The sequence below is a fragment of the Chelonoidis abingdonii genome, chromosome 10, assembly GCF_003597395.2.
Source record: "Chelonoidis abingdonii isolate Lonesome George chromosome 10, CheloAbing_2.0, whole genome shotgun sequence".
Classification (NCBI taxonomy): domain Eukaryota; kingdom Metazoa; phylum Chordata; order Testudines; family Testudinidae; genus Chelonoidis; species Chelonoidis abingdonii.
Window position 1 is genome coordinate 2,291,409 of NC_133778.1, and position 27,483 is coordinate 2,318,891.

Consider the following 27,483-nt stretch of genomic DNA (forward strand, 5'->3'; position numbering starts at 1 on the left):
GACTGGAAGCATGTTGGGGTCACCTTGCAGGCAGTAACCAAGGCTACTAGAAGCCCGAGAGCAGCTGGTGAGTTGCTGAGAGGGGGAGATGAGGGGGGGGGGGCAGAATTGATGGACTGGGATGGTGGCTCTACAGACACTCCGGGGTGTTACAAGCATGCTGTCCGTGAGTGGCCCAGGTGGGAGCTACAGCAGCAAAGCACTGTCAAGTACCCAAGTTGCAGGGCAGGTGATGATACAGCCCCTCACTGGTCAGGATTGCACCCCAGAATGTCATAGTAATGAACTCCTAACAAGTCCTCTTTCCCATATGAGGAGAAGGATAGGACTGGGGGAAAGATTAGGTGCTAACTGGACAAGACACTCGGAAGAAGACAGAAGCAAGAGAAGTTACTGACTTGTAGAAGTGGCCCAGTTTTTGGAACTTCATATCTCAAAAAATCACTATGCCCATAAACTGGATAGTGCATCCTGGGGATATAGATAACACTGTTCTGAGTAGCATAAACCTGCATTTCCATACTTTTCAATAGCTGCTCCAGGTGTTTTGAAAGTTTTGAAGTTGAAACAGTTTATATATATATATATATATATTGCATTAATTTACTCTCTTGCTATATTCCTACATCAAGTTCATCACTTTGTCATGTTTCATCATAAGATTCATATACAAAATTGCCAAGTAGACAAGTGAACCTAAACAGAACAAAAATATTAGATTCATGCTCATCTCCCCAAAAGTCCTATCTGAAATGTTTTAGTTAATTACCCCTCAATGTTACATGCAACAAGCAGTAACAGAATTTCAACTGGAAACGTGATTTTGAAGTCAGTAGTGTCCCTTTACCAGAATAGGAACGTTTAGAGACACCTTGCTGTGCTATTAGGATTTTGCTGCAGTTCACCTCTGACTAATACAGATACAAGCAGCAATCCACCACAAAACAGATACTCTGTGGCAACACTAAGCATATTCAAAAACCTAACATTTACTTGGAGAGCTTAAGAAACTGCTAGAAAAGCACAACTATTTAGATGAGAAATTATATACAGAGGAACAGTGCCATCTATATAAAGTCTGAGGAAACACACCAATCATGGCATTGCAGTTGACAATGAATTCAAACACAGAGGTACACAAACAGCTGTGCTTTTGGTTTTCAGGGATTGTCATTTCTTTAGAAACATTTACACCAGCATGCAAAGGAGTAAACACGGTGCAGAAAAGCGTTACTCAATTACAATTACTACTGTTAATCATTTGTATTATAGTAGTATTCCAAGGAGTTCAAATCAGGACCTCGCTGTGCTCAATGCTGTTTAGAACATAGGAGAACACAGTCCCTGCTTAGTTAGCTACCTAATTCACAACTGAATACAAACCCAAATGGTTTGAGAGTTAAGCTATAAATCTACATGCCACTCTATTACAGATAGATAACATAAAAACAACTCTGAACTGATAACCTGAATATTATTCCAAGATCAAAAAATGAATAAAAATAAATGCTCATTTTTCAAAGTTCGGATGAAATAATGTCAAAGAAATTCTCCTACAGTTGAAAAGATTGTTCATACTACTTGCTATAAAACTGTGGTTCCCCTTAATCAGAGATCATTTTTTCCCTTCCAATTTAGTATACCGGGGCAGGAGAGGACTGGTACTTTGTTTTTTGGGATTTTTTTTTTTTCAGAACAGGTTTGGGGTTTATAACCCTATTTGCAAGATGACGTTTACCAGGAAAACCAGAGGAGTCCTGGGTGTAACAAGGAAGCTAGGTTTCCAAAGCCAGCACCATCCACAAGTTACAGGACAGGAAGATGGGCCCTCCAGCCAAGACAAATATGGGTCTATTAGGAGCCACGCTGCCAATGACTCTCCCCACACCTACACCTTCGTCTCCTACCCCAAGAGAAGCAGAAACTGAAGGCAGAGTAAGTTCTGCTTGGAAGAACAGTATAAAAATCACATGCGATTCCCACTGTGAATTCCACTGGCTCAGCAAAGAGCATTTCTGTCCTTGCCATATGTTAAATCTGGTCCATATAGGTTCTGTAGAACAGCGACAAGCCATTGAAGTGGAATTAACTTAGCCTCCTCCCATGCAGAAGGAATCTCTCCAAATAGTGATTCTTTTCATATCTACGCCCAGCCCCTCTTAAGGGACATCTGCCCGCACTATAGAATGTAAACTCTCTGCGGCAGGGGCCATCTTTTTGGTCTGTATTTGTACAGAACTTACCAAAATTAGGTCTCAGACCCATGATTAGGTCTCTGAAGCACCTGTTTACAGGACATCAAACCATGGCAACTGACATCAATAGGACTTTGTGCATGGTTAGCATTAGGCGTGGTGCTTAAGTACCTTTCGCCCTGGGGCCTAAAAGCACTGGCTTTATATCATCCTCCAATTTATCAACAGCAGTGTCTCATTCTAACAGCAGCACTAACCCTCTGCCAAACCACAGCAGACATCCTGGGCTTTGCAGGTTAGCTTCCCAGGGGAAGCAACACTCAGTCTGGGAATATTCCAGCTGTAACTTATTTACACACACGAGTCCAGGAACAGAGGATACTCCTTTGTCTGCCCCAGAGTGGGCTATCGCAACGGGCTCTACACGGGACTAGGCATTAACTCCAGTCAGAAGCTGAAGTTAGAGCAGAATCCAACAGCCCACATGTTAAGTGAGTAGGTCACTGGGAGCCCATGACACCAATGCTCATAAGATGCACTTCAGACCCATTGGTTTCAGGAGTTTAAAGGTGTTAGCGCTGCCCTAAATGGCATGGGATCTGCCCACTTGAGAGAGAACCTCTCTCTTTTTCAGGCAGCAACCACACTCGGGCTTCACTTTGGGTGTGATTCAAAGCCTGTTGAAGTCAATGGGAGTCTTGGAATATAGGAATGGGAGATACTGGTAAAGCATGCTCTGAGAGGGCCCTTGACTTCCGATTCCCTTTCCTCACACACACTGAAATAGTCAAGATCTTTTACCTTCAGGCTACGGTGCAGAGGCCCTTCATTCCCTCCCCCCTCCAAGTGTTTGAGATGGAAAGAGGACAGGGAGGTAAGAGATTTTATTACACAAGGTTTGTTCTGTGTGGGAATGGTCTGTCCTTTTGTTTAACTTATTTATTGGGAATTATTAAGAAAGGGATAGATAATAAAACAGAAAATATTGTACTGCCACTATATAAGTCTCTGGTATGCCCACACAGAATCATAGATTATTAAGGTTGGAAGGGACCTCAGGAGATCATCTAGTCCAACCCCCTGTTCAAAGCAGGACCAATCCCCAAACGGCCCCCTCAAGGATTGAACTGATAATCCTGGGTTTAGCAGGCCAATGCTCAAACCACTGAGCTACCCCTTCCCCCATCTTGAATACTGTGTGCACATGTGGTCGCCCCATCTCAAAAAACATACATTGGAATTGGAAAAGATACAGAGAAGCGCAACAAAAATGACTAGGGGGTATGGAATGGCTGCCGTATGAGGAGAGACTAATAAGACTGAGACTTTTCAGCTTGGAAAAGAAATGACTAAGGCAGGATATGTTTGAGGTCTATAAAATCATGACTGGTGTGAACAAAGTAAATCAGGAAGTGTTATTTCCTCCTCCTCATAATACAAGAACTAGGTTCCACCAAACGAAATTAATAGGCAGCAGGTTTAAAACAAATAAAAGAAAGCATCTTTTCACACAATGCACAGTCTGTGGAACTCTGCCAGAGGATGTTGTGAAGGCCAGGACTATACCAGGGTTCAAAAAATAACTTGATAAATTCATGGAGAACAGGACCATCAATGGCTATTAGCCAGGATGGGCAGATAGTATCCCTACCCTATGGTTGCCAGAAGCTGGGAATGGGCAACCGGGGATGGATCACTTGATGATTCCCTGTTCTGTTCATTCCCTCTGGATACTGGGCTGAATGGACCTTTGGTCTGACCCAGGTCGGCTGTTCTTATTCATAACAGCCCCGTTGTGCTGGCCTTTGCATAAACTCAATTAAAGACAGTCCCTTCCCCAAAGAGCTTGCAATCTAAGAAGTCAAGTCAGACAAAGGTGAGAGGGGAAATGGAGGCACAGAGGTGGGAAGTGACTTGCTCAAGGTCTCCCTGCCAGAGCTGGGAATAAAACCCACGTCTCGTTTCCCAGTCCTGTGCCCTAGCTACCAGATCTGCTGTGTCCATGTATTTTAGTTAATGGCAGGGAGTCTAGAACAGGCTTCTTTCATATTAAATCAGACTAAAGAGACTAGTATTGCACTACACAAACTAGAAGGAATTTGGTGCGAATTATTGTGATGTAAAATTATAAAATGCATCGTGCTGTATTTGAGAATTAACTTTATGGACAGGACTATATGATGGTGTCTGCAATAGCAGGGGACTGGACTTGGTGATCCAAGAGGTCACTTCAAGTCCTATAACCTATGTAATTCCACCACAGAACAAGGCTTTAACTTAATAGCTTATCCCTTTTAATGTCCACACGGGGGCAGCATGTGGACGAACATGGACGGCAGCTCACCCAGCACATGAGAAATATGTAAGTAGATTCTTCCATAACAAATAAAAGCTTTTAACACTTGGCAAGTCACACATAAGTAGGGCTTGTGCAACCAGGGCATGCTCCTTAAGTTCTGCTGAGGGAAAAACTCCATAGTTTTTTAACTCTGGGAATTCAGGAAAGGAGCACGCTGTAGATTACAGGATGTAAAGGATTTATTAATATCATTGGTGGCTAGACCTATATAAACAGCTGTCTTATTAACTGGTTTATTATATATATTATATTTTAATGTTGATCATACTTTAGTTATTGTCAATTTTAAATGCTCAGAGTATGCATGGACACATGGGGATGAGAGCAGGGTCGGCTTTATGAACTGTGGGGCCCGATTCAAATACCCAGTGGCAGCCTGGAGCTTCAGTGGCACTTCAGCAGTGGGGGGTGCACTCTGGGTCTTCTGCGACACTGAAGGACCCCCCCACCACCGAAGATCCAGAGCGGACCCCATGCCGCTGAAGACCCGGAGCAAACTGCTGCCAGGTGAGTAAAAAAAAATTAAAAAGCCGCCTAAGGCCCGAGGCCCGATTCTGGGGAACTGGAGGAATCAGCCTAAAGCCGACCCTAGATGAGAGGAGGGGGTGGCTGAGTGGGAGGCACAGGGCCACATAAAGACAAGGGGAAGAGGTGGCTGAGTGGGGGGTGCAGGGACACATGGGGACAGGGGCAGGTGTGATTAGCCCCTCTCATTCAGTCAGAGGTCAGCCAGGGTCAGCTCCCTAACAAACCCTCCCCACCACCAAAAAAACCTGTTCCAGCCAACCACCCTCCAAGTTCACACCCAGCCTCCTGCCTAGCAATGACTGCCTTCTCCCTCAGCTCCTCCGTTACCCCTGACTCCCACAAGCCCTTGCACTGCTTCGGAGGGGTGTATTGTAGTTTAAATGAATTGTTACTCAGATCTGTGTTAATATACCGAGTAAGGAATCTATTTGTCAAAAAGCATTTCCTGAATTTTTCTGTTGTCTGTATTGTTCCAGACATACTTGCTGATAAATATTTTGAAGTAAATTACCAAAATAATTGAAACTGGTGTGATTATACTGTGCTATTTTTGACAAAAAAATATAGAATTTTAAAATATTGTGTGCAGAATTTTATATTTCTGGCACAGAATTCCCACAGGAGTAAACCACATTGCTTTGTGGTGTAAAATATTAAATTCACACCCCTGAAAGACACACTTCATAGAATCATAGACTTTAAAGTCAGGAGGGCCATTATGAGATTCTATTCTGACCTCCTGCACAACACAGGGCACAGAACCTCACCCACCCACTTCTGTATTAAACCCCTAACCTACGTCTGAGCTATTGGAGTCCTCAAATCATGGTTTAAAGACTTCAAGGTGCAGAGCCCCACGCTGCAGAGGACGATGAAAACCCCCCAGGGCCTCTGCCAATACGCCCTGGAGGAAAATTGCTTCCCGACTCCAAATATAGTGTTCAGCTAAACCCTGAGCATGTGGGCAAGACTCACCAGCCAGACACCTCGAAAAGAATTATCTGCAATAACTCAGATCCCACCCCATCTAACATCCCATCACAGGTCATTGGGCATATTTACTGCTAATAGTCAAAGATCAATTGCCAAAATTAGGCTATCCCCCTTCATAAACTTATCAAGCTTAGTTTTGAAGCCAGATATGTCTTTTGCCCCCACTGCTCCTCTTGGAAGACTGTTTCAGAACTTCACTCCTCCGATGGTTAGAAACCTTCCTCTAATTTCAAGTCTAAACTTTCTGATGGCCAGTTTATATCTATTTGTTCTTGTGTCCACATTGGTTATAAGCTTAAATAATGCCTCTCCGTCCCTGGTATTCAGCCCTTTGATATATTTATAAAGAGCAATTGTATCTCTCCTGAGCCTTCTTTTGGTTAGGCTAAAAAAGTCAAGTTCTTTGAGTCTCCTTTCATAAGACAGGTTTTCTATTCCTCAGATCATCCTAGTAGCCCTTCTCTGTACCTGTTCCAGTTTGAATTTATCCTTCTTAAACACGGGAGACCAGAACTGCACACAGCATTCCAGATGAGGTTTCACCAGTGCTCTGTATAACGGTACTAACACCTCCTTATCTCTAAGAGAAATACCTCACCTGATACATCCCAAGACTGCATTAGCTTTTTTCACAGCCAGATCACACTGGCGGCTCATAATCATCCTGTGATCAACCAATACTCTGAGATCTTTCTCTTCCTCTGTTACTTCCAAGTGATGTGCCCCCAATTTATAACCAAAATTCTTGTTATTAATCCCTAAATGCATAACCTTGCACTTTTCACTATTAAATTCCATCCTATTACTCCAGTTTACAAGGTCATCCAGATCTTCCTGTATGATATCCTGGTCCTTCTATGTACTGGCAATATCTCCCAGGTTTGTGTCATCCACAAACTTTATTAGCACATTCCCACTTTTTGTGCCAAGGTCAGTAATAAAAGGATTAAATAAAACTGGTCCCCAAATCGATCCCTGAGGAAGTCCACCAGTAACCTCCCTCCAGCCTGACAGTTCACCCTTCAGTACGACCCGTTGTAGTCTCCCCTTCAACCAGTTCCTTATCTACTTTTCAATTTTCATATTGATGACCATCTTTTCCAATTTAGTTGTTAATTCCCCATACGGAACCGTATCAAATACCTTACTGAAATCGAGGTAAATTAGATCCACTGCATTTCCTTTGTCTAAAAGATTGGTTATCTTCTCAAAGAAGGAGATCAGATTGGTTTTGCACGAGCTACCTTTTGTAAAACCATGATGTATTTTCTCCCAATTAGCATTGGCCTCAATGTCCTTAACTACTTTCTCCCTCAAAATTTTTTTTCCAAGACCTTGCATACAACAAATGTCAAACTACTTAAGCCAACCCTAGCCCTATCATAGACATTGGTAGGCTGGTCGACAGAAGAAATCTTCCTAGCTACTGTCTCTTGGAGAAGTGGATTTACTACAGCAATAAAAGAACCTGTTCCTTCGCTGTAGTGTCTTTTACAGTGCTATAGTGGTGCAGCTGTAGCTGTATCGCTGTAGCATTTCTAGTGTAGACACAGCCACCATTTCAAATAGCCCATCAGCCTAGATTCTACGACACACAAAATGTTTTTGTAGGTGACTTAAAGGGAAAGCAGTTTAAAAAAAAAACAAAAGGGGAAGCTCCCGGAAAAGTGTCAGCTTGATCATTTATAAACTAGCAAATTACTTTTGACTTAGGACTGGTCTACACTAGGAATTCACTTTAGTATAGTTAGGTCTCTCAGGAGTGTGGATTTTTCACACCACTAAGAGATGTAGCTATACTGACCTAACCCCTGTGTAGACAGAACTAGGTCGATGGAAGAAATCTTCGAGAGCCTCTCTGGGAGCTAGATTAACTATGCCAACAGGAGAACCTCTCTCATCAGCATCAGCACCGCAGCTGTGCTGCTGTAGCACTGTAAGAGCAGACAATCTTAAGAGATGTAGCACATTGCACAAACACTGAACACTCTTGTAAATGGATTTTAAAAATAAAAGATTGTCTTCATGAAGGCAGACAATTTGATTTTTAGTAAGAAACAGAGGTCTATAAAACCCATATACAGAATATTTCTGTCAGTAACTGGCTATGATATCGTAACTGTACAGCCAGAGTTGTTTGCCATGAACAATTAAGAACAAATCAAGTACCTTGAATGAAAGCCCTGACATATAAGGAAACTTTCTTTCCTACCTTCAATAAAGAACTATTAAGCAATGTAATTTGCTGCCTTTCATATTGTGAAGTGGTCCTCACAATAAAACTTAAAATATTACCCATTTCATTTGAATGCTTACCTTTAATTCCCTCCTACGCTTTGTGCAATAACAATTACCCATTATCACTTTTAGTATGAAGGAACAGATTTAGTGCTTTCCATCAACAAAAACTAACATTATGGTATTTTGTGTCTTTCAAAACAAAACAAAACTCGCTTTTGAAAGCTGCCCTGGATGCAGGTGGCCAGCTGATTTTGTTTTGAAATACTGTGTGAAGATTCTAATTCGATGTATAAAGGCCACTCAAGTCATTTTTAGATTTGGTCTTTTACTCTTCATTACTTATAAATCTACTGTAGACCTTTGAACGTTTTCCCTTTAAAATGATTGTCTCTTTCAATTTACATGCAGATGACACAGAAGTAGCAATTTTCTTTAAAGAGCACCTTCATCTACCCAGATGTGCCTTTGTGAATCTACAGTGGTAGTTCGTTAACTGCTGCAGCCAACATAGGGAGAATGCTATGCTGTGTGCTTATGTAAGAGCCACAAAAGCAGTAACTTCAAGAAGGAGAATTTTTAGTGAGGAAACAGCAAATTTTTGTTCATTTTAAAAAGGATAATCTAAACATAATGAAATAGTATCCTCCAACACTGGTATGCATTTGAACTAAGGGCACAGGATAAGGGCTAACAATCTACAATGCTTAAAGGATATAATCTCTCGAGAGGGTATTAGTATTCATCACTGACCATTTTAGATCAATATTTAGAAAAAAATGCAAAGATCTGCTCTAGAAATTATTTTAGGGCAGTTCTCGGCCTGTGTTATACAGGATGTCAGACTGGACGATCACAGTGGTCCCGCCTGGTCTTGGAATCTATGACACTATGAACAAGAGGATGAAATTCAGAAAGGAAAAATATCAAGAAAAATCTGCTCATGGATCTACTTGCCTGTGGAACAGTCTCCCAAGGGAACTGGACCAATTCACTATTTAAATCTATACTGGCAGAAAACACTAGTAAATTTACCCAGGGCAATTCTGCACATGAAAGGAAAGGGACTAGCTGATCTGTTAGAGTGTTTCCAGCTCTAGAGTTGGTTCACAGGTAGCAAAAATCAGTGCAAATGGCTGTCATTTCAAAAATAAACTGAGGTATTAAACTGAATTTGTGCCCACATTTAACTGAACTAAGGGCAATTTCCCTGGAGTGGGTTCTGTTTGCCAGCATTTGCGGTCAGAGAGTCACAACTCTCGTGCACCTATAGATATGACCCTACCATGCTGTATCTCCCTTTCTGACAACTGACAGAGCCTGGAACCAGTCCTCCACACTCAGACAGAACTCCCACTGAAGTCTGTGAGAGCACTCCTTGAGTAGGAAGGGCACCAAGAGGACCAAAGTTAGTCAGCAAAGCAGTCAATCTCCTGCTCCTATCTCAGCATAAGTGCACTGGATCTCTCTCCGGACAAATGGAATGTCCAGGCAGTTCGCTGGATCTGTCAGGTACTCTTTGCACTAGAATCAATACCTCCCACACTACTCAAGATCTTAATGTAGATATTCACTGACAATCTAGCCTAAAAAAGAAGGATCCCATTGACAGATTATTTCAGTAAAGTCTTCTCTCTTCTGATTCTCTCTCTATTGATCCAATTAAACAGAAGCCTTTTAAAAAATGTCCTGAATGAGCAATATTCTAAAATCTTTGAATAACTGAGCATGAATGACACCAAACCTGCAATACTCTAAAACACAGATTAGGATTAATTAAGGCTCTTTATCTAGGATTATTTACTGGAAAAACAGTATTAACTGTGTTCCTGTCAACCATCCAAGCTGGTGTAAGTTGCATTTCTTTTCCTACATTCCTTTTAGATTCCTTGTTGATTGCTCTCCCTGAATAGCAGAGATCTGAAAACGGAACTAGAAGTGCAGCACACAAGGGTTTAACAGGGCTCCCCCCGACCTCCAAACCTTTAAGATTAGCTCCATTATAATTTAACAGCAACATATCTCAGCAAGCTTTAGTATATCATCACCACCCAAAAAAAGGCGACAATGAAAGATACTGAGTAGCTAACTGCACATTGCAGCACTTGTTTTTTAAGTCTTTAGGCTCTCATCTTGGCATGGTTACTGTTTGGGGACAAGAGTACTTACACTGATGTAACTTGCACATTAAACACAATTTCCCAAAGCTCAAAAAGCTACAGTTCATGGCAAAGCTCTTATATTATGAAATAAGCATAGGATTCTGTGGTTTGGGGATTGTTAATGGGATATGGTGCCTTCATCTGTGGGTCTCTGGCTGAATCTAGTTCAAGTTGGTAGTAACCAAAAAGCCACCACCACCTGATGTCCGGCTTACTAAAGTTGGTGGTCCCCAGACCAGACTAGTGGCAACCATCCTCTCATAAAAGGCTACCTATACCATGGAATTCTACTATCATTGTTTACCTCTGACAAAGTATAAAACTAAGTCTTGGTGCAAATATGCATTTTTTTTTTTTTAAATGCAAAGACAATAAAAGTTTCCCCTCAGCGGCAACATTGAATAGGATTAGGTTTACTTACTAAAGCCTCAAGTGATGGAAACTAACATCATCTTGTTCCAGCCAAGGTCCCTTATCAAACTTCAGATACTCAATATCTTCAATTACCTGAAAGAGGGGCATACGTTACAATTACAAGAGTTTATTAAAATGTATATCCTCAGTCAAGAAAAATAAAAGTCAGTCAAGCAAACAATACATACAACTAAACAACAAAGCCATCCCAATAGGTGATTTGCTATCACCTTCCAACAGTAATGCAAACTGTTAGTAACAAATCACACGTTCAGAACACCCCAAAGGCAGTGACCGGAGTCCTGGAGGAACTCTTGCTGAGTTCACTTACTGATGCTTTACGTCCCCATGGAGGGCTAGGTGGGGAATACTTAGAGTGGTGGTAGGGGCTTTGTTTGTGCTGCTTTCAAAACACTCCACGGTGACTGACTATGATGTTGACTAGATGCACACATAGTCCAGACTGCAGCTGTTACAGAGATATCCCTTAAGAGAGGATCTATTAATGGATATTTTCTATGTCCTAGTAAAGAGGAGAGGATGGAAGATGATAAAATACTGGTAGGATCTGATGAGAAACAGTCAAATGAAAAAGAGGCCCATTCAATTACATTATGCAATGCAGGGTTGGCCAGCCTGAGCCTGAGGAGTCAGAATTTATTAATGTACACTGCCAAAGAGCCACAGTAATACGTCAGCTCCCCACGAGCTCTTCCCCCACTCCCCAGCGCCTCCGCCTCCCCCTCCCTCCCCACACAGCTGTTCCATGGCGTGCAGGAGGCTGTGGGGGAGAGCAGGGAGGAGCGAGGGCACGGCAGGCTCAGGGGAAGGGATGGAGTGGGGGCAGGGCCTGGGGCAGGGGCAGGGGTTGAGCAGTGAGCATCCCCCAGCATATTGGAAAGTTGGTGCCTGTAGCTCCGGCCCCAGAGTCAGTGCCTATAGAAGGATCCGCATATTAACATCTTAAGAGCCGCATGTGGTTCCGGAGCCACAGGTTGGCCACCCCTGATGTAATGGCAGACAGCTAAAAAGTGACAATTTTTTAAAGTGCTTATATACCAATGCCAGAAGTCTAAATAATATATTTAAATAATTATATTAATTATATTAAATAAATTATATTAAATTAAATATATTAAATAATTATATTAATAATAATATTAAATAAAATTTAATTATATACCAGCTGTGTGCAAAAAAAAATTCAAAATTTGCTGCTCTGACCTAAAGGGGGCGGGGCTGGCTGAGGGGCACACAGCGTCTGGCAGCTTGCTGGAGCGCTCCTGACACCAGAGGCAGGAGAGTGGGTCTCTGGGCAGGTTTGGGGGAGAGAGGTGTTCTGGGCAGTGAGGGGGTGGGAGGTGCTGGGAACTGGGGGTTTGTGGTGGTGCTGTAGCACCCCAAAGTTTTAGGCTGCCTAGCCCCACAGCTCTGCTCTTGGCCCCTTTATGGAGAGGTCTCTGGGCGGGGGGGAGAGGAGGGGACCACTGGACATAAGGGAGTGGGGGGGGTGCTTTGAGAGGGGCGCTGTGGTTCTCAACCTGCGGCCCACAATGATAAACAAGTTGAGAACCACTGCTCTACACCTAACTGTGTTGAGCATGACCATCAGGTAACTAGCTTCCCCAACTCAAGGTTTTAATAGAGTTGACAGGACATAAATAATGCCAGTTTGCTCATCCCACCAAAACTAATCAATAAGAGAGGGGAGATTGGACCAAATTATTAGACTTTACCATCTGGATTAAACAGTTAAACATACATCACCTGGGATGAGGTTTCATTTGACACTTTTTTCCATGAGATGCAGCTAAAACCCTAGGGCTGCAATACCTGCGAATCAGATACATCTACCAATTGGAGGTAGATATTACATCATATGCCTCCCATTTTTTGCCTTGTACTGCTCCTGGTCAAAACATAAACCCATGTCATTCCGCAATTCAGAAAGTGGAATTTATACACATATTAGCTAACATGAATTAATAGGAATTACAGAGATGATTCCAACAGAAATTGGGTGGCACAAAAATTTTCCTGCTGCCTGACAGAGTCTATTCAGCTACAGTTCACAATTAGTTTTCTCTGGAGACTCCAAAGGCAATTGATTTCAGGATTTCCATGGTGTGTTTGTACCCTGATGCTGCATTATGTCATTATCAATGAGCGAGGCACAGTGACAGCAGGCGACTTTAAACAAAGGTTTTAAAGCCGTTTAATGCTGAAAGGCAAAAATCCTAGTATAAAAACTTCAAAGGTTGCAACATGGTAGCTAGGTCAGGAGCCTCTTTTGCTATTAACTGCCGATCTACATTTAAATATGTTCAGTTAAGCGTCTCGTTGCAGACCAGGTGAAGAGAAACTCAAGATCCTTGTATGGGGAAGTAAGAACCGGCAGCATGGTATTAATATACCAACCTGAATGCTATGAAAATCACCCCCAAGGCAAATTTAGGTGTGCTGCTTATCACAGAAAAACACTCTGAAATTACCACCCAGTACTGAAAAACAATGCTTTTATTTCATAAGATTGCACAGACTGCAAAGTTATGCAAAAGACTTTTGTTTTAGCTATGAAAATAGCTTATCCACATCAGGTTGGCATCCTCCCAGTTGTACAGAGGTGGAAAACAGACGTATACCTGGATCTGAGTGCTGCACTGAATTCAAATGTACATCCCATTACATCCAGGTTCTTATAGCCCACTCCCTTCAAAAATGCACCACTTTTCATTAAAAATAAAATCAGATTAATGAACTGCTCCAACATGAATTCACACTGTTACATTTTTTGTTGATGTTTTCAGCCTTATCAAGAGGCAGAACTCTGAAAATGACAAAGCTACAACTTTGCTTTGCTGTCTGATTGCTCAGCAATCACAAAGCTGAAATTCACATCTCTCTCACATCCTTGAAGTATACTGTCACACCAGAAAGTCACCCTCATGAGGCTTCATTTTTGATCAGAACAAGACATAGCATAGTAGAACATTATGGTTGAACTTGCTCATGTTAACTACTTAACCCTTTTGTTTAACCATTTCTGGACTGGTCCTCAAATGTGTTTATTTACCCACTGATCACCAAACGGAAGGTGGGCTTTCCACAACAGTAGGAAATTCATTAAAGTTATGAGATGTCTGAATTCTTCTACTTTTAGGGGTGTGTCTATACTGCACCTGGGATGGCATTTCTCAGCATGGGTAGACAGAAAATGGAAGCTCTATTTGAGCTAGACTGCTAAAAATAGCAATGTGGCCACAGCACCACATACACGCATGCAGGGAGTCAGGCAGGTTTGTACTTAGGTATTTGGCACAAGCCACTGTGGCCACACGGCTATTCTTAGTACATTAGCTCAAGCGGAGCTGGCGAGTGTCTGTCTACCCATGCTGGAAAACACAACCTCAGCTGCTGCATAGACATACCCAAAGGGTGAAGGAGCAAGATCCTTTTCACATGATGGCAGAAACTGTTTTATTAACCTGTACGTTTATGTACAGATCTTGTCAGCAGGGGTTTTAGCACATTTTCTAAGACCAATACGCATCCTTGTGTCTAATTTTTTATCAAATGTTGATAAAAACCTCCAACTCCACACTTGCCATGGAAACCTGGATAGAACATTCCCCACCACTGATGCATCAACAGAGCTGTCCCTGAAACAGTTTCACTGGTAGCAAAGTCTGCGTTTAACTAAGAGGATTATTTTGCTAATAGATCCCTGAACCAATTAGGTCCCCATCTCTCTCAGGAGGTCACCGTTCTGTAAATCCTCTCTTCCCAACCCTCCTCTTTCAAAAGTAAGCAACATGCTACCATGTAGGGATCTAGGTCTCATCTCTCAGGCCCTGAGAAGGATTCTTTGCACCTCTCTCTTTCTCTAGCAGATAAGAGGAGTTGAGTTAGACAGGCTCCTGATGAAAACACAAGGAAGGTCACCATAACATCAGGCCTTCTAAGCAACAAGTATGAGGAGAATCGGGTTCAGTTACATGGGGGTGGGGGGGAAGCTCTCACAAACCTAAGTGATTGGGCAACAAAATGGCAAATGAAATTTAATGTGGATAAATGTAAAGTAATGCACATCGGATAAAATAACCCCAACTATACATACAATATGATAGGGACTAATTTAGCTACAACGAGTCAGGAAAAAGATCTTGGAGTCATCGTGGACAGTTCTCTGAAAGATGCCCACACAGTGTGCAGAGGCGGTCAAAAAAGCAAACAGGATGTTAGGAATCATTAAAAAGGGGATAGAGAATAAGACTGAGAATATATATTGTCCTTATATAAATCCATGGTACGCCCACATCTCGAATACTGTGTACAGATGTGGTCTCCTCACCTCAAAAAAGATATTCTAGCACTAGAAAAGGTTCAGAAAAGGGCAACTAAATTGATTAGGGGTTTGAAGAGGGTCCCAAATGAGGAAAGATTAAAGAGGCTAGGTCTCTTCAGCTTGGAAAAGAGGAGACTAAGGGGGGATATGATAGAGGTATATAAAATCATGAGTGATGTTGAGAAAGTAGATAAGGAAAAGTTATTTACTTATTCCCATAATACAAGAACTAGGGGTCACCAAATGAAATTAATAGACAGCAGGTTTAAAACAAATAAAAGGAAGTTCTTCTTCACGCAGCGCACAATAAACTTGTGGAACTCCTTACCTGAGGAGGTTGTAAAGGCTAGGACTATAACAGTGTTTAAAAGAGAACTGGATAAATTCTGGTGGTTAAGTCCATAAATGGCTATTAGCCAGGATGGGTAAGGAATGGAGTCCCTAGCCTCTGTTCGTAAGAGGATGGAGATGGATGGCAGGAGAGAGAGATCACTTGATCGTTGCCTGTTAGGTTCACTCCCTCTGGGGCACCTGGCATTGGCCACTGTCGGTAGACAGATACTGAGCTAGATGGACCTTTGGTTTGACCCGATACGGTCGATCTTATGGGTAATGTAGATCTTGGGAGATGTGCAGAACCTTATCACTTGTATAAAATTTAATTGTACTTTTAAGGCGTTGTGTACTGAAAATGAGAGATGATCCTTTGATGAGGGATCAAATCTACTACAAACTTTTCCACAGCTATAGAAGACAGTGAGCAGGCATTAGAAACTAGATACAACTGTAGTTACAAACCAACAAACAAGAGGTGAAAGGCCTTAATTACCCCATTATGAATCCTCTACAACCTTCTCCGACTTCTCCCCACACTGTGACCAAGTGGACTTCATTTTTCCAGAAAAAGTTACAGTGAATCAACCCCAGGCAAATCAAATTGGATACTGTAAACTGGCCTATTATCCTGCAATTTGGTTGATTCGCCCACGCCCACACTGATCTACACCAATCCATTTGGAGAGAAAACTGCAATTCGCAGATACCATATGCAACTGTCGATACAGATCAAGTGACTGGCCTTTTAGAAGTCTCAACATTTGTACTTGCATGACTACTTTCCAGCAGCTGGCTCTTACAGTTATCACAAACATTTTTCTCAGATCAAAGAATCTGTGGGATGGTAAAAGGAGTCAAACTTTAGATCCACTAGTAGTTGTCTAGCAAAGTAATAAAATATTCCCTTTAATTTTTTACATGAAACTAGTTCCAAGACTAGAGTGGATTATTTTATATTGCTGTTACTCTACAAGACATGACTAAATTGCAAATCCAAGATAAACTACAAAAGATGGCCAGAACAATGCATTTCAAAAACCAGATTTCCTTAATCAAAGCTTAATGATATCAACTCCATGCAGCAAGCCCTTTTACCTTCTCTACATCCTGCGCCTCGCTCGCTGTGTACTGCAAAACCTCAGAGGTCTCACTGCAAAGAAAAGAAATAATATTAAAATTACTGGATATAGCTACCTTGCCCCCTAGAAAAAAAAAGACCTCAATTATTAATGCTGAAATGAAATGAAGATCTAATACATCAAGATAAATGGAATAATTTCAAATTAAGATTTTTTGGTGGAGGAGTTATTTGGAGAAACTGTTGCAGTAGAACGCTCCTTGTATTACTCAATGTTTCTTTCCTGCAATGAAAGTGTTTAAAATTCCAAATGTCAGAATTAACTGAAAACTATCTTAGTACAGCTGAATCTAGCAGTTTGCTAGTACAAGACTTGTCCGAATTATGCACTTCTGCTCCTGTTCAGTCTGGACAACCACTCTCCAAATTATTAACAGCTGTCTGACCCAAAATTCAGTGAGAGTCTTGCATTTTACTATAACCACTACATTTATGGATTATTTCTGGAGAGGATTAAATTGTTTATCTTTATTTACCAAGATGAAAGGTAACGAACAATATGACATTAAAGCTGGGTCCATACTTATGGATGGAAAACCGCCCACAAAACCAACTGTAAGCACCCTGGCTCAAGGACCATCTTTCCGTGTTTGTACAGACCCTAGCACAATCAGGTCTGGTGCCCAACCGGCACTTCTGGGGACTACCGCAATAGAAGTAACAAACTTGGTTGTATTCGTTCCTGTGATTCACAAACACTTCTTGCAGTGCTTTAACTCCATGCTTGTCCCACCCCTTCCCATCCTCCCCAGTTCCTCCTAAGTAAACCCCTGTGAATTCAAAAGACACCCTTGTGCTTTTTATGGGAACAAATAGCAATATTGGACCCTTTTATTTTCCTTCTAGATTCTTTAAAGACGGAAGTGCACAGCCCAGGCAATTTTTAAGTTGGGCATTTTATTTAATTTGCAGCTAAAAAGTTCTGAGAAAAATCACCTTCTGCTTAGGAGAACAACCTGCAAGTCCAAAGTGGAAGTACAACCTGGCAATCTGAAGCTTACTGCTGGCAGCAGTCATGTTACCAGTAAGTGACAATTCAGGACAGCAGCAGCATGGAGGCCAGAATCAGCTTGAAGCCTCAGTTAATAGTGGTCCATCTTTGTTAATAAGAAACACATGCCCTTTTTTCCCAAAGGATCCCAAAGCACTTCACCGCACTGATACACAGTCAATTTCTGGCTAGAGAGCCACTGCCCATGGCACTTTTAATGTTTTAACAGTTTCCTGGTTACAAGAAGGGATTTCATTATTTTGTTCTTTTTACTCATTTTGTACAATAATGATGGTTCTTCAAGACGTGTGTCCTTATGGGTCCTCCACAACCAACCCTCCACCCCTTTACTTTGGAGTTCTTATCAAGGATTCTGTGGTTAAGAAGGAACAAAAAGGAGTTCGCCCACACATGCTGGTTAATCTCATGGCGGGGCACGAGGGGAGACAGGGCACATGCAGGCTGAATGGACACTGATACCAAAATTCTCCAATCAGCAGTGCAAGGATGCAAGCACACCTACAATGGAGCACCCATAGGGACGCTACTTGAAGAAAAAGCTGTAGAATTCTTGAAATCCTCAATTCCAACATTCATCTCCCTACAGTCAACTGACAGAGGAACAAAACTGCCTTGCTTCCGCCCCCACAAAGGGGACTGTTATCACAATGCAGCACAGGTGTTTGCATCTTCAGTTTCAAGTTTCACTAAACAAAGGATAGTGGGGTTTTTTTGACCAAATACAGAGTTCTAAACTGGCAATTGCATTAGAGAGTGGATCAAACTACTTGATACTTCGCAGGCTTTCACAAAGAGGAAGCAGCTGCTCAGGGATAGCAGAAACAGATATGAAGATTAAGAACAGATTTGCAATTTTAGGCTTCTGGCCAGGAAGAGACCACCAAAAAGATTGAAGTGGTCTGCTCCACATGATGGACAGTACCTATCCCCGCATTTACGAGACTATCAGATGATGCATGGAGAGGTTCTGGTATCTCCAGTATGACATCAACCTCCTGTTTTCATCTAACACAAACTACTGATGAATTCCATCACCGTGTGAAACTTATGTGTCATACATGTTAAAACTTTTAACGTCATAGGTACAGATGTGTCCTCTTTTGAAACCGAGTACAAACTTCAGTTTGACAGGCTGTTATAAATCCATACACTGGAGATGCCAAGCACAGTGATTGCTTAACAAGTGTATTAAACCACATACAGATGAAGAGTTGAAATCACAGCAGGACCAGTTAGACCTGGATTTAACCTGAATGAAATAACATGGTATGTTTCAGAGGCTTGATCTGATCCAAAGAATATGCAACATTTTTCTCTTCACTGGTGAATTAAAACAATTCTGCCCGCAGGGATGAGAGTACTATGGTTTCCCATCCTCTCTCTTCAGCCTTTAGTTCCAACTTTGTTCTGACAGTTGTGCACTAGCTGCTGATCAATGGGGGTGAACTCACCAAGGGAGGCAGCTGACCTTAGCTACATCAACACCTCAAGCCCCAGATGACAGCTAGGCTTCAAGACGATGACATGAAATTATTTAGTTCAATTGCTGGCAGCACAATTACCCTCATTTATCTTGGGAGTCACAGCAAGAAAACAAGAGATGGACTATACACCTTAAGGTTTGTTCTGACTTACATCAATGAGACTAGATAACAGGTGTAAATACAAGCCAACCAGCATTCACTCTAACTTTTCCCACGCATGTGTGGAATGAATTTTGGTATGTGCATCAATATGGAGGTGACGTGTCACACATCACCTCCATATTGATGCACTTACCCAAATTCATGTGGTGGGAGTGAGGCCGAGCATTCGGAGTGTAGGAGAGGGGCTCAGGGCTGGAGCAGAGGATTGGGGTACGAGAGGTGAGGACTCCGGGCTGGGGCTGGGGCTGAGGGGCTCAGGGCTGGGGCAAAGGGTTGGAGTGTGGAGATGGCGCTCCAGCTGGGGGTGCGGGCTCTGTGGTGGGGCTGGGGATGAACTGTCTGGGAGCTACAGCAGGGAGAGAGGACTCCCCGCAGCTCTCTCCCCCCACAGCAGCACCTGGGCTAGGGGGCAGAGGCGCCTCTCCCGGCTGCGGCAGGTCCGTGCCAGCGCCTCTCCCCCGGTTGAGGCGGGTCCATGCTGCGGGACAGACGCCTCCCCCCGCTGCAGCCCTCAGCCCTTGTGCAGGGCTTAACAGTTGACCACGCAGCTTAGAGGGAACTTAGAAGCCAAGTCCCAGCTTGATGATACTTACCTTGTTTTAATTCAAAGCCGGATTAGCTTTGTGACCTTTGGAAGTTACCCTTCCTGACCAGAGTCATCACACCACAACATGCCATGAACGACTTGCTCTATACTTAAAAGTTAGACCAATATAGTGTGCTCAGGGGTGTGAAAAATTCATCCCCCAGAGCACCACAGTTAAGTCTACCTAAGTAGGTGTGTCTAGGTCAAGAGAAGAATTTTTCTGTCCGACTAGCTACCACTGCTCAGAGACAGATTAGTTACAGTGATGGAAAAGCCCCTTCCGTCAATGCAGGAAGCGTCCACCCTACAGAGTCGTAACTGCAGCACCATAACAGCACCTGTAGTGTAGAAATGGCCTATGTTAATCGCCCCAAAGACACCTACTTTCATGCAAATTTAGCCCACAAGATAGTTTTGATTTTGATGGGTCTCTCCTATAAGAACTGGAATGGGGACAAATGGTCTCCACGGTATTGCTCAGAGTTACCATACTGCAATCTCAAATTCGGTTCCTAGATCCTTCCTTCCTTCCTTCCTTCCTACCAGGACAGAGCTAGGAGTGTTGCAGAGAAGAGCACATCCAATCTAACAGGTTAGGGAGGAGTGTCAATTAACAGGAGCTCCACAAAAAAATCAACTAAAGAGTCTTTTTCTGGCCACAGAAGGCTGCTCAGAAAGTGGCTGCCACAGGGGATAGGAGGATAGAGAGTTAAAGCAAGAGATGGATGTAAAAATCTCCCTCTATTTTTTTAATAATCAGTTGTCCAAAAAAAATAAAAATTAAAAAACAGACAACTATAGAGCTACCACATGAGACGTTTGTTTTGTTTTGTTGGGTTGGGTTTTTTGTTTTTTTTTTTTTGGGGGGGGGGGGGGGGCGGCGGGAAGCATTCTTCCCCAACAAATCTGGCAGGTGATCGTATTAGCACACCTTCGCTCCTCTTCATCTTGCAATGCCCCTTCCCTCACAAACACAGACTACAATGAAGAGATAAAGCTACTGGACACCACTCTAGGAAACTGCTCTCTTCACCTCTATAAGCTGTCCACAATATCTTGTCAACCCGATAAGCAGCCAAGATGCTAATGCCCACAGTGTTTCACTAGAAGAGAGGCAAGGAACACATCTCTCATAGCTGGAATAAAGAGTACAGCAATCTCCGATCCTGGGATTTATTCCTTGCTTTATCATTGACATACTGCTTGGTTGTGAGCAAACCAGTAACTCTGCATTATTGTGCACCCTTCTGTAAAATGCGATAATACTTCTCCACCCAACTGTGGAGTTGTGAGGTTGTTTACAATGTGCTCTGAGATACTAAGAAGAAAAGCATCAAATTATGGATTCGATAAATTATGGGTCCATAAACTTTGTAATACATTCAATGCTTCTACCACACAAGGATTTGAGTTCAGTCTTGAAATCCAGTTGAGTTACAATTCAAGTGACAATTAGCAACTACTCTGCCCCCCCAAAATAAATTTATGCTTTTAGAAAGCTAGTGAAAACTAGAAGTTCAAATAAAATCTTTCATCTTCCTTAAGCCCACTGAAGCAAGTCTAAGGGGAAAAACAGTTCAAGAGAGAGTTGGCAGTTTTTCAAAGACACATTATTAAGGGCACGAGAGTGAACTATCCCACTGAGTAGGAAAGATCCGAAGTATGGCAAGAGACTATGAGATCTTCAATGATCTGAAACTCAGAAAAAAAGAGTCCTACAGAAAGTGGAAACTAGGTCAAATCACAGAGGATGAATATAAACAAATAGCACAAGTATGTAGGGACAAAATTAGAAAGATCAAGGCACAAAACGAGATTAAACTAGCTAGAGCCAAACAGTAAAAACATTCTACAAATGCAATAGAAGCAAGAGAAAGACCAAGGACAGCCTAGCCCTGTTACTCCTTGGGGGGAGAGGGGGGAACAGTAACAGAAAATATGGAAATGGTGGAAGTGCTAAATGATATTTTTGTTTCAGTTTTCATCAAAAAGGTTAGAAGCAATTGGACATTAACATAGTGAAACTCGAGATAGTCCAGAGAAGAGCAACAAAAATGATTAAAGGTCTAGAAAACATGACCTACGTGGGAAGATCGAAAAAATTGGGTTTGTTTAATCTGGAGAAAAGAAGACAGAGAGGGGAAATAACCTTTTATGTACTTGAAAACTGTTGTTGTTACAAGGAGGAGCAGGGGAATTGTTCTCTTTAACCTCTGAGGATAGGACAAGCAGCAATGGGCTTAAACTGCAGCAAGGGCAGTTGGACATTAGGAAAAACTTCCTAACTGTCAGGGTAGTTAAGCACTGGAATAAATTGCCTAGAGAGGTTGTGGAATCTCCATTATTAGAGATTTTTAAGAGCAGGGTCGACAAACACCTGTCAGGGTGATGTAGTTAATATTTAGGCCTGACATGAGTGCAGGGGACTGGACCAGATGACCTATTGTAGTCCCTTCTAGTCCTATGATTCTATGATGTTGGTAGCCAGGGTTCCCTGACATGAAGGGTAACTGCAGTGAATAATTTCAAAGGGTAAATTTCAGCACTAGCATAGGGGCCCAACTGTGCAGGTGCATAACTTACTACATCCACAGTTTAATATGGTAACAAAATACAAGGAAGATTTTTACATACAAGCAGTTTGAATCAAGTGTACATGTGGCGATTCTAGCTCTACATGCACAAATAGTTTTGCATAAATGTGTTACACAAAATGGCTTAAGCTGCTAACCTGATCTCTGGCAGGAAAGATTTCTTGTAGACATCTTCAATGCTCTGGAGGTATGCAGGAGACACCTTTTTCTCATAGGGCTAAACAAAGAAAACAAAAGGCTGTGAAACGTGGGTATTTGGAATCTGTACCAGCGTAAAAAGAAAACAGAGATCCCAAGTAGAAGCCACGGCTCCCACACCATCTGTTGAAGCACAGCTCCTGCATTAAACAGCCAAACAGTCATTTACATCCACATGCATTTAAGAAGACTTCAAAATTACAAGTAACATATGCAGTATTTGAGATTACAGATTATTGCATTAACGTATCGAACGCTACATATGTGGCAAAGGGAATAAGTTGCAGCTGCTGTAGAATCATAGCTTTTCACTGTACTTTTCTGTATGTTCTCCATAAAGCTGAAAGTATTTGTTTTGCAATTCCTTTAATAACAATACAGATGAATAGGATTCTCTTGGTATAGGAGAGAGTCTGGAAAGACAGAAAAAGGCAAGCACTGCTGAAGAAGGCACAAAGAGACACTTCTCTAACAGGCTGAGATGAAAGGTGGGAGGATCTCAATTTTTCTAAGCTTACACAAAACAGAATTACCAACCAAGAACAGGCTCCAGACAGATTAATTTCCAAACAGATGACTAATCCTACTCACCTACACATTTAAGGAAGTTATGTATAGTCAGCGGATTAAAAAAAGAAAAAGAAAAAAAAGGATTGCCCACATCGGTCCTTTCAGCACGTTAATCAGAATGGGCCAACTATCCATCATTTCTTCTCTCGAGGATTGATTATATGATTACAGCAGGTACCCCAAATATAATTCTCCCTAATTTTTAGGCAAGCAGATGAGCATACAAAGCCGAAGAACTTTTTCTTATAAGTTAAGTGGACTGCAAATCTACCGTCAAGGGGTTACCCATCAACAACAAGCATCAGTTTCTCTATATAGCTCTTTCATCATGATTTCCTGTGTGCATGTTTCATCATAATTTCCTGCTTCCCTTAAGAGCAGATCTGTTCTGCTCTTTCCCTACCTGTTTATAGCCTGATCCTGCCAGTGAAGTACAGAATGCCCCCACCTGCACGTCAGAGATGGAGTGCAGCACCTTGGGGAATCAGGCTCCCCAGTTAGTTGAGCACACAGAGGTACTTTTCTATTCCAAGCCTCTAATTACTGTTCAGTTAATGCCAACTACAAGCCATTAACGTAAACAGATAGAAGAGATCCAGGGGCTGCTGCTAACGAACAACGATATATTAATAAATATATTCACCCTTCAAGGCCTCTACTTCTGAGAAAATATTATTGTAGGAGCAGTTTGTGCCAGAATAAAAAGGACTGCAGGGTCAAGAAGACCACTTCTGTTTTCCCCAAGATGAGCAGAGGGAGGTAAAAATTAGAAACCTCTCATGGGGCTTCATAAGGTATCATTCAAAAAAGCAGCTTCATTTAAATGGAGTAGCTCTCCTCTAGTTAAGAAACGGTCCATTATTACAGCTGCATAAAGTAAGATCCTGTTCTTTAAACAAAAGAGTAATGTCCAGTCGTGATCTGAATATCTGTCGGGCATTTTATTACACTAAAGAAGTGCAAGACTATGATATACAAAGCAACTCAGGCCAGTGAGAAACCTATCTTAGCAGAATTTTATCACAGTGAAGTTATAAAAAACTGCCTAGTATCGGAGGGGTAGCCGTGTTAGTCTGGATCTGTAAAAGCAGCAAAGAGTCTTGTGGCAGCTTATAGACTAATAGACGTTTTGAAGCATGAGCATCCGACGAAGTGGGTATTCACCCATGAAAGCTCATGCTCCCAATCGTCTGTTAGTCTAAAAGGTGCCACAAGACTCTTTGCTGCTTTTACAAAAAACTGCCTGTGTGTGTTCCCCCCCCACACCCTCTTCCCACTACATATACACCTTTCCTGGACAATGGTCAACTTTGCTTTGACGCGAGCACAGCCATTTCCAAGCACAAAGCTGCCCTGCCAGATATTCTAACATACACACAAAGGGCTTTGGAAAACAGATGTGGTCAAAAGTTTGTAGATATCTGAATAAAAGGCTTTTTTTATTATTATTATTATTAATTAGACTTCTCATGGTTAAATTCCTCACTTAGATCCAATTTCCTGTAACCTCTGAAGGTGCAGGGTAAACATCATTTTGTTCTTGTATCACATCTGGGAGCAGTTATTGATACATGGCCCAATATCATAGGGAGAGGAGGAAGGGGAGAGGAAAACTAGTTCAGATTACCTGTTAAAGGAGAACATTCCAAAGCTCTCCTGCTCTCAGACTATTACTGACCCAATTTTCTGGACCCATCAGAGGGGTAATTTTAAAACATGTTGCTACAGAATACCAGAAGTCAAAGCATTCAAGAAAACTTTCAGTACCATATGTTAACAAAAGGCAGATTCTCTCTCTTCTCCCAAAAACTATTCTACCTTTAGAAGACTTTGAAAAGAAAGGGAGAACATCCTTGAGTTTCACAGAATATTCGAGTTTCAGGAGAGTTCAGGCACCAAAATCTCAGACTAGGAAGTGAAATCATTTCTATGTTACAATGAATAATTGAAATAATAGCCAAGTCTCTGTGTACTCTGCAATGAGCTGAACTTAAGAACCAGCCTCTGGTTTCTGCAGCATGTGGAAACATCTATTGCAATTTCATTTAAATATTAAAAAAAAAAAAGATTTTTACTGAATCACACATGAAAGTTAATAGCAATCAGTACAGTAGCTCCATTCGTTTTACACCGACCATATGCTGACAATATATAACTGCACGCTAAGGGTTGTCAAAAGGGGAGGTTGCAGTTGAGTGGAGAGGCTGCTAAGACTTTTGGGATAAGCCCAGTCAGAGCAGGATGTTTGTACTAAAATGATTAGCAGTGAAGGCCAGGAATTCCAATAGAACTCAGGCATCTAATTCCCCTGGGCTCCTTGGAAAATTCCAGCCAAAAGAGTTTGCAAAGCAGACATTTTAAGTCAGTCAACTTTCTGTGGCAGCAGTAGTTTCCCGTGGATATAGTCAAGAGTAATTCACCTGTCTGAGCTGACGTGTCAGGCCAAGTGCATGCCCAGGAAGAAAGAACCTCACTGATGGGACTCCAAACGTTTCTGAAGGTTTTCTTCATAAGAGGATAAAACAATTTAAAAAAAAATTAAAAATGAAACTTGAGATTCTGGAGCACAATTCTGCAGCAGAGGGTGTCATAAACAGATAGGTAAGGTAAGGGTTAAGGTTCTTTTACCTGGAAAGTGTAACCAAACACCTGACCAGAGGACCAATCAGAGAACTGGATTGTTTAAAGTCTAGGGCGGAGGAATTTGTATACTCGGGTTCTTTTTTTGTTTTCAGTCGGCTGTGAGTAAACAAGGTTTCTTCCAACTCCTTTCTTTTTTACATATCTAGTACCAAAAAGTTGTGAGTACAAGGAACCCCAAAGCAATTCGGCTTGTGAGGGAGCTTGGGTTGTACGATAGCATGTGGATGGCTGGTCTTTTTTGTTTTTCGGCTCCAGTGAGTACAAGGTTTCCTTCCTAAACTCCAATCTTTATCTTAAAGTTTCTTCTAAACATCTCGTACAGTACCAACGCGGAGACGCAAAGTTAATTCGGCGTATTGATGATCTTTGTGTGTATTCAATGTTATGTTGATTTGGATCTGGTTTTAATTGGGCGTATCTTTTAAAATCAGACTGTTTTCTTCTTAGTTATTTTTTTTTTCTTAAGCCAAGAGCCTGTATTGAGTTTCTTAATGCAAGTTATTGTTTTATATTTTCTTTTTTTTTTTATATAAATTTTCTTTAAAACTGTGGAGTTGCTTTTCCTGGGGAGGGCAAAGGGAAGGGAAAGCAGTGCTGTGGCATTTTCCTATTGTTTCAGGGAAGAGCAGGCTACGGGAGAGAGAAAAGAGGTCACCTCTGATAGTATCTGTCTCCTCCGGAGGGCAGGCAGCGGGAAAGGCAAAGCCAAGCTGTTGTATTCTTTTCATTCTCAATTGTTCTGGAGGGCAGAGAACGCATTATCTCTTGGAGCAGAGAAACCGGTTTTGTGGCGACAGCCTGGGAAGGAGGGGGGGGAGCGGGTTTCCCCCTGCTTTTAGCTCCAAGATTTGATCTGGGTTCCCCCAAGGAAGGGTTGGGGACACCAGAGAGAGGAAAGGGGGGATCAGGCCCCATCAATTCCTGATCTGGTGGCAGCGAGAATATCCAAGCTGGTAGTGAGCTTGGGGGAGTTTCAGGTAAGCCCCCAGATTTTGGACGCAAAAGTCCAGGTTTGGGACAGGACCAGGTGGTGGACGCTAAAGTCCAGGTCTGGGACTGGGAGGCTGAATTACCACAGAGGGTTCATACACAAGGCCCTGATCAAGACATTTTAACACAAAAAAGCAAGTTAACAGCTAGAATTACCTTTCCTTTCTCTTGGATCCTTTTCTGTATCTCTGAGACTGGTACATCAATATAGATCACCAAATGAGGTGGCAGGAATTCACAGATACTGATACCCTTGACTTCATTATAGTGATTAACACCTGAAAAAAACCAAAACAAAGCAGGGAATTCCTTAAATCGGAGAATAAGAGACAGTTACGTATTTCTATGTATGTAATGAAGCTCAAGAACAAACAGAAAAGAAACAGTTTAATTTTGATCACCATCATCCCACCCCCCAGGTAAATGATCCATATAGCCTCTTGAAAGGATTCCGTCAGCATTTGTAACTGCATTTTACTTTCAGAGAAGTCTGTTTGCTCAGTAGAAGTGTTTATGAAGTCTTATCTTCCTGCAAA

The 27,483-nt window shown here is 42.0% G+C and overlaps 1 protein-coding gene across 2 annotated transcripts in view; it reads right to left on the bottom strand.

Moving 5' to 3' along the window:
- The window catches only part of NDUFA10 (NADH:ubiquinone oxidoreductase subunit A10), a 57,591-nt gene that overhangs the window by 17,280 nt on the left and 12,828 nt on the right, over positions 1–27,483 (bottom strand). For both annotated transcript variants that reach the window (XM_075069868.1, XM_075069867.1), the window contains 4 exons: positions 27,104–27,225; positions 22,684–22,763; positions 16,666–16,720; positions 10,897–10,982 (listed from right to left, as the gene is read on the bottom strand). In XM_075069868.1, the coding sequence (XP_074925969.1) occupies positions 10,897–10,982; positions 16,666–16,720; positions 22,684–22,763; positions 27,104–27,225 (343 nt within the window). The remainder of the gene's footprint in view (positions 1–10,896; positions 10,983–16,665; positions 16,721–22,683; positions 22,764–27,103; positions 27,226–27,483) is intronic.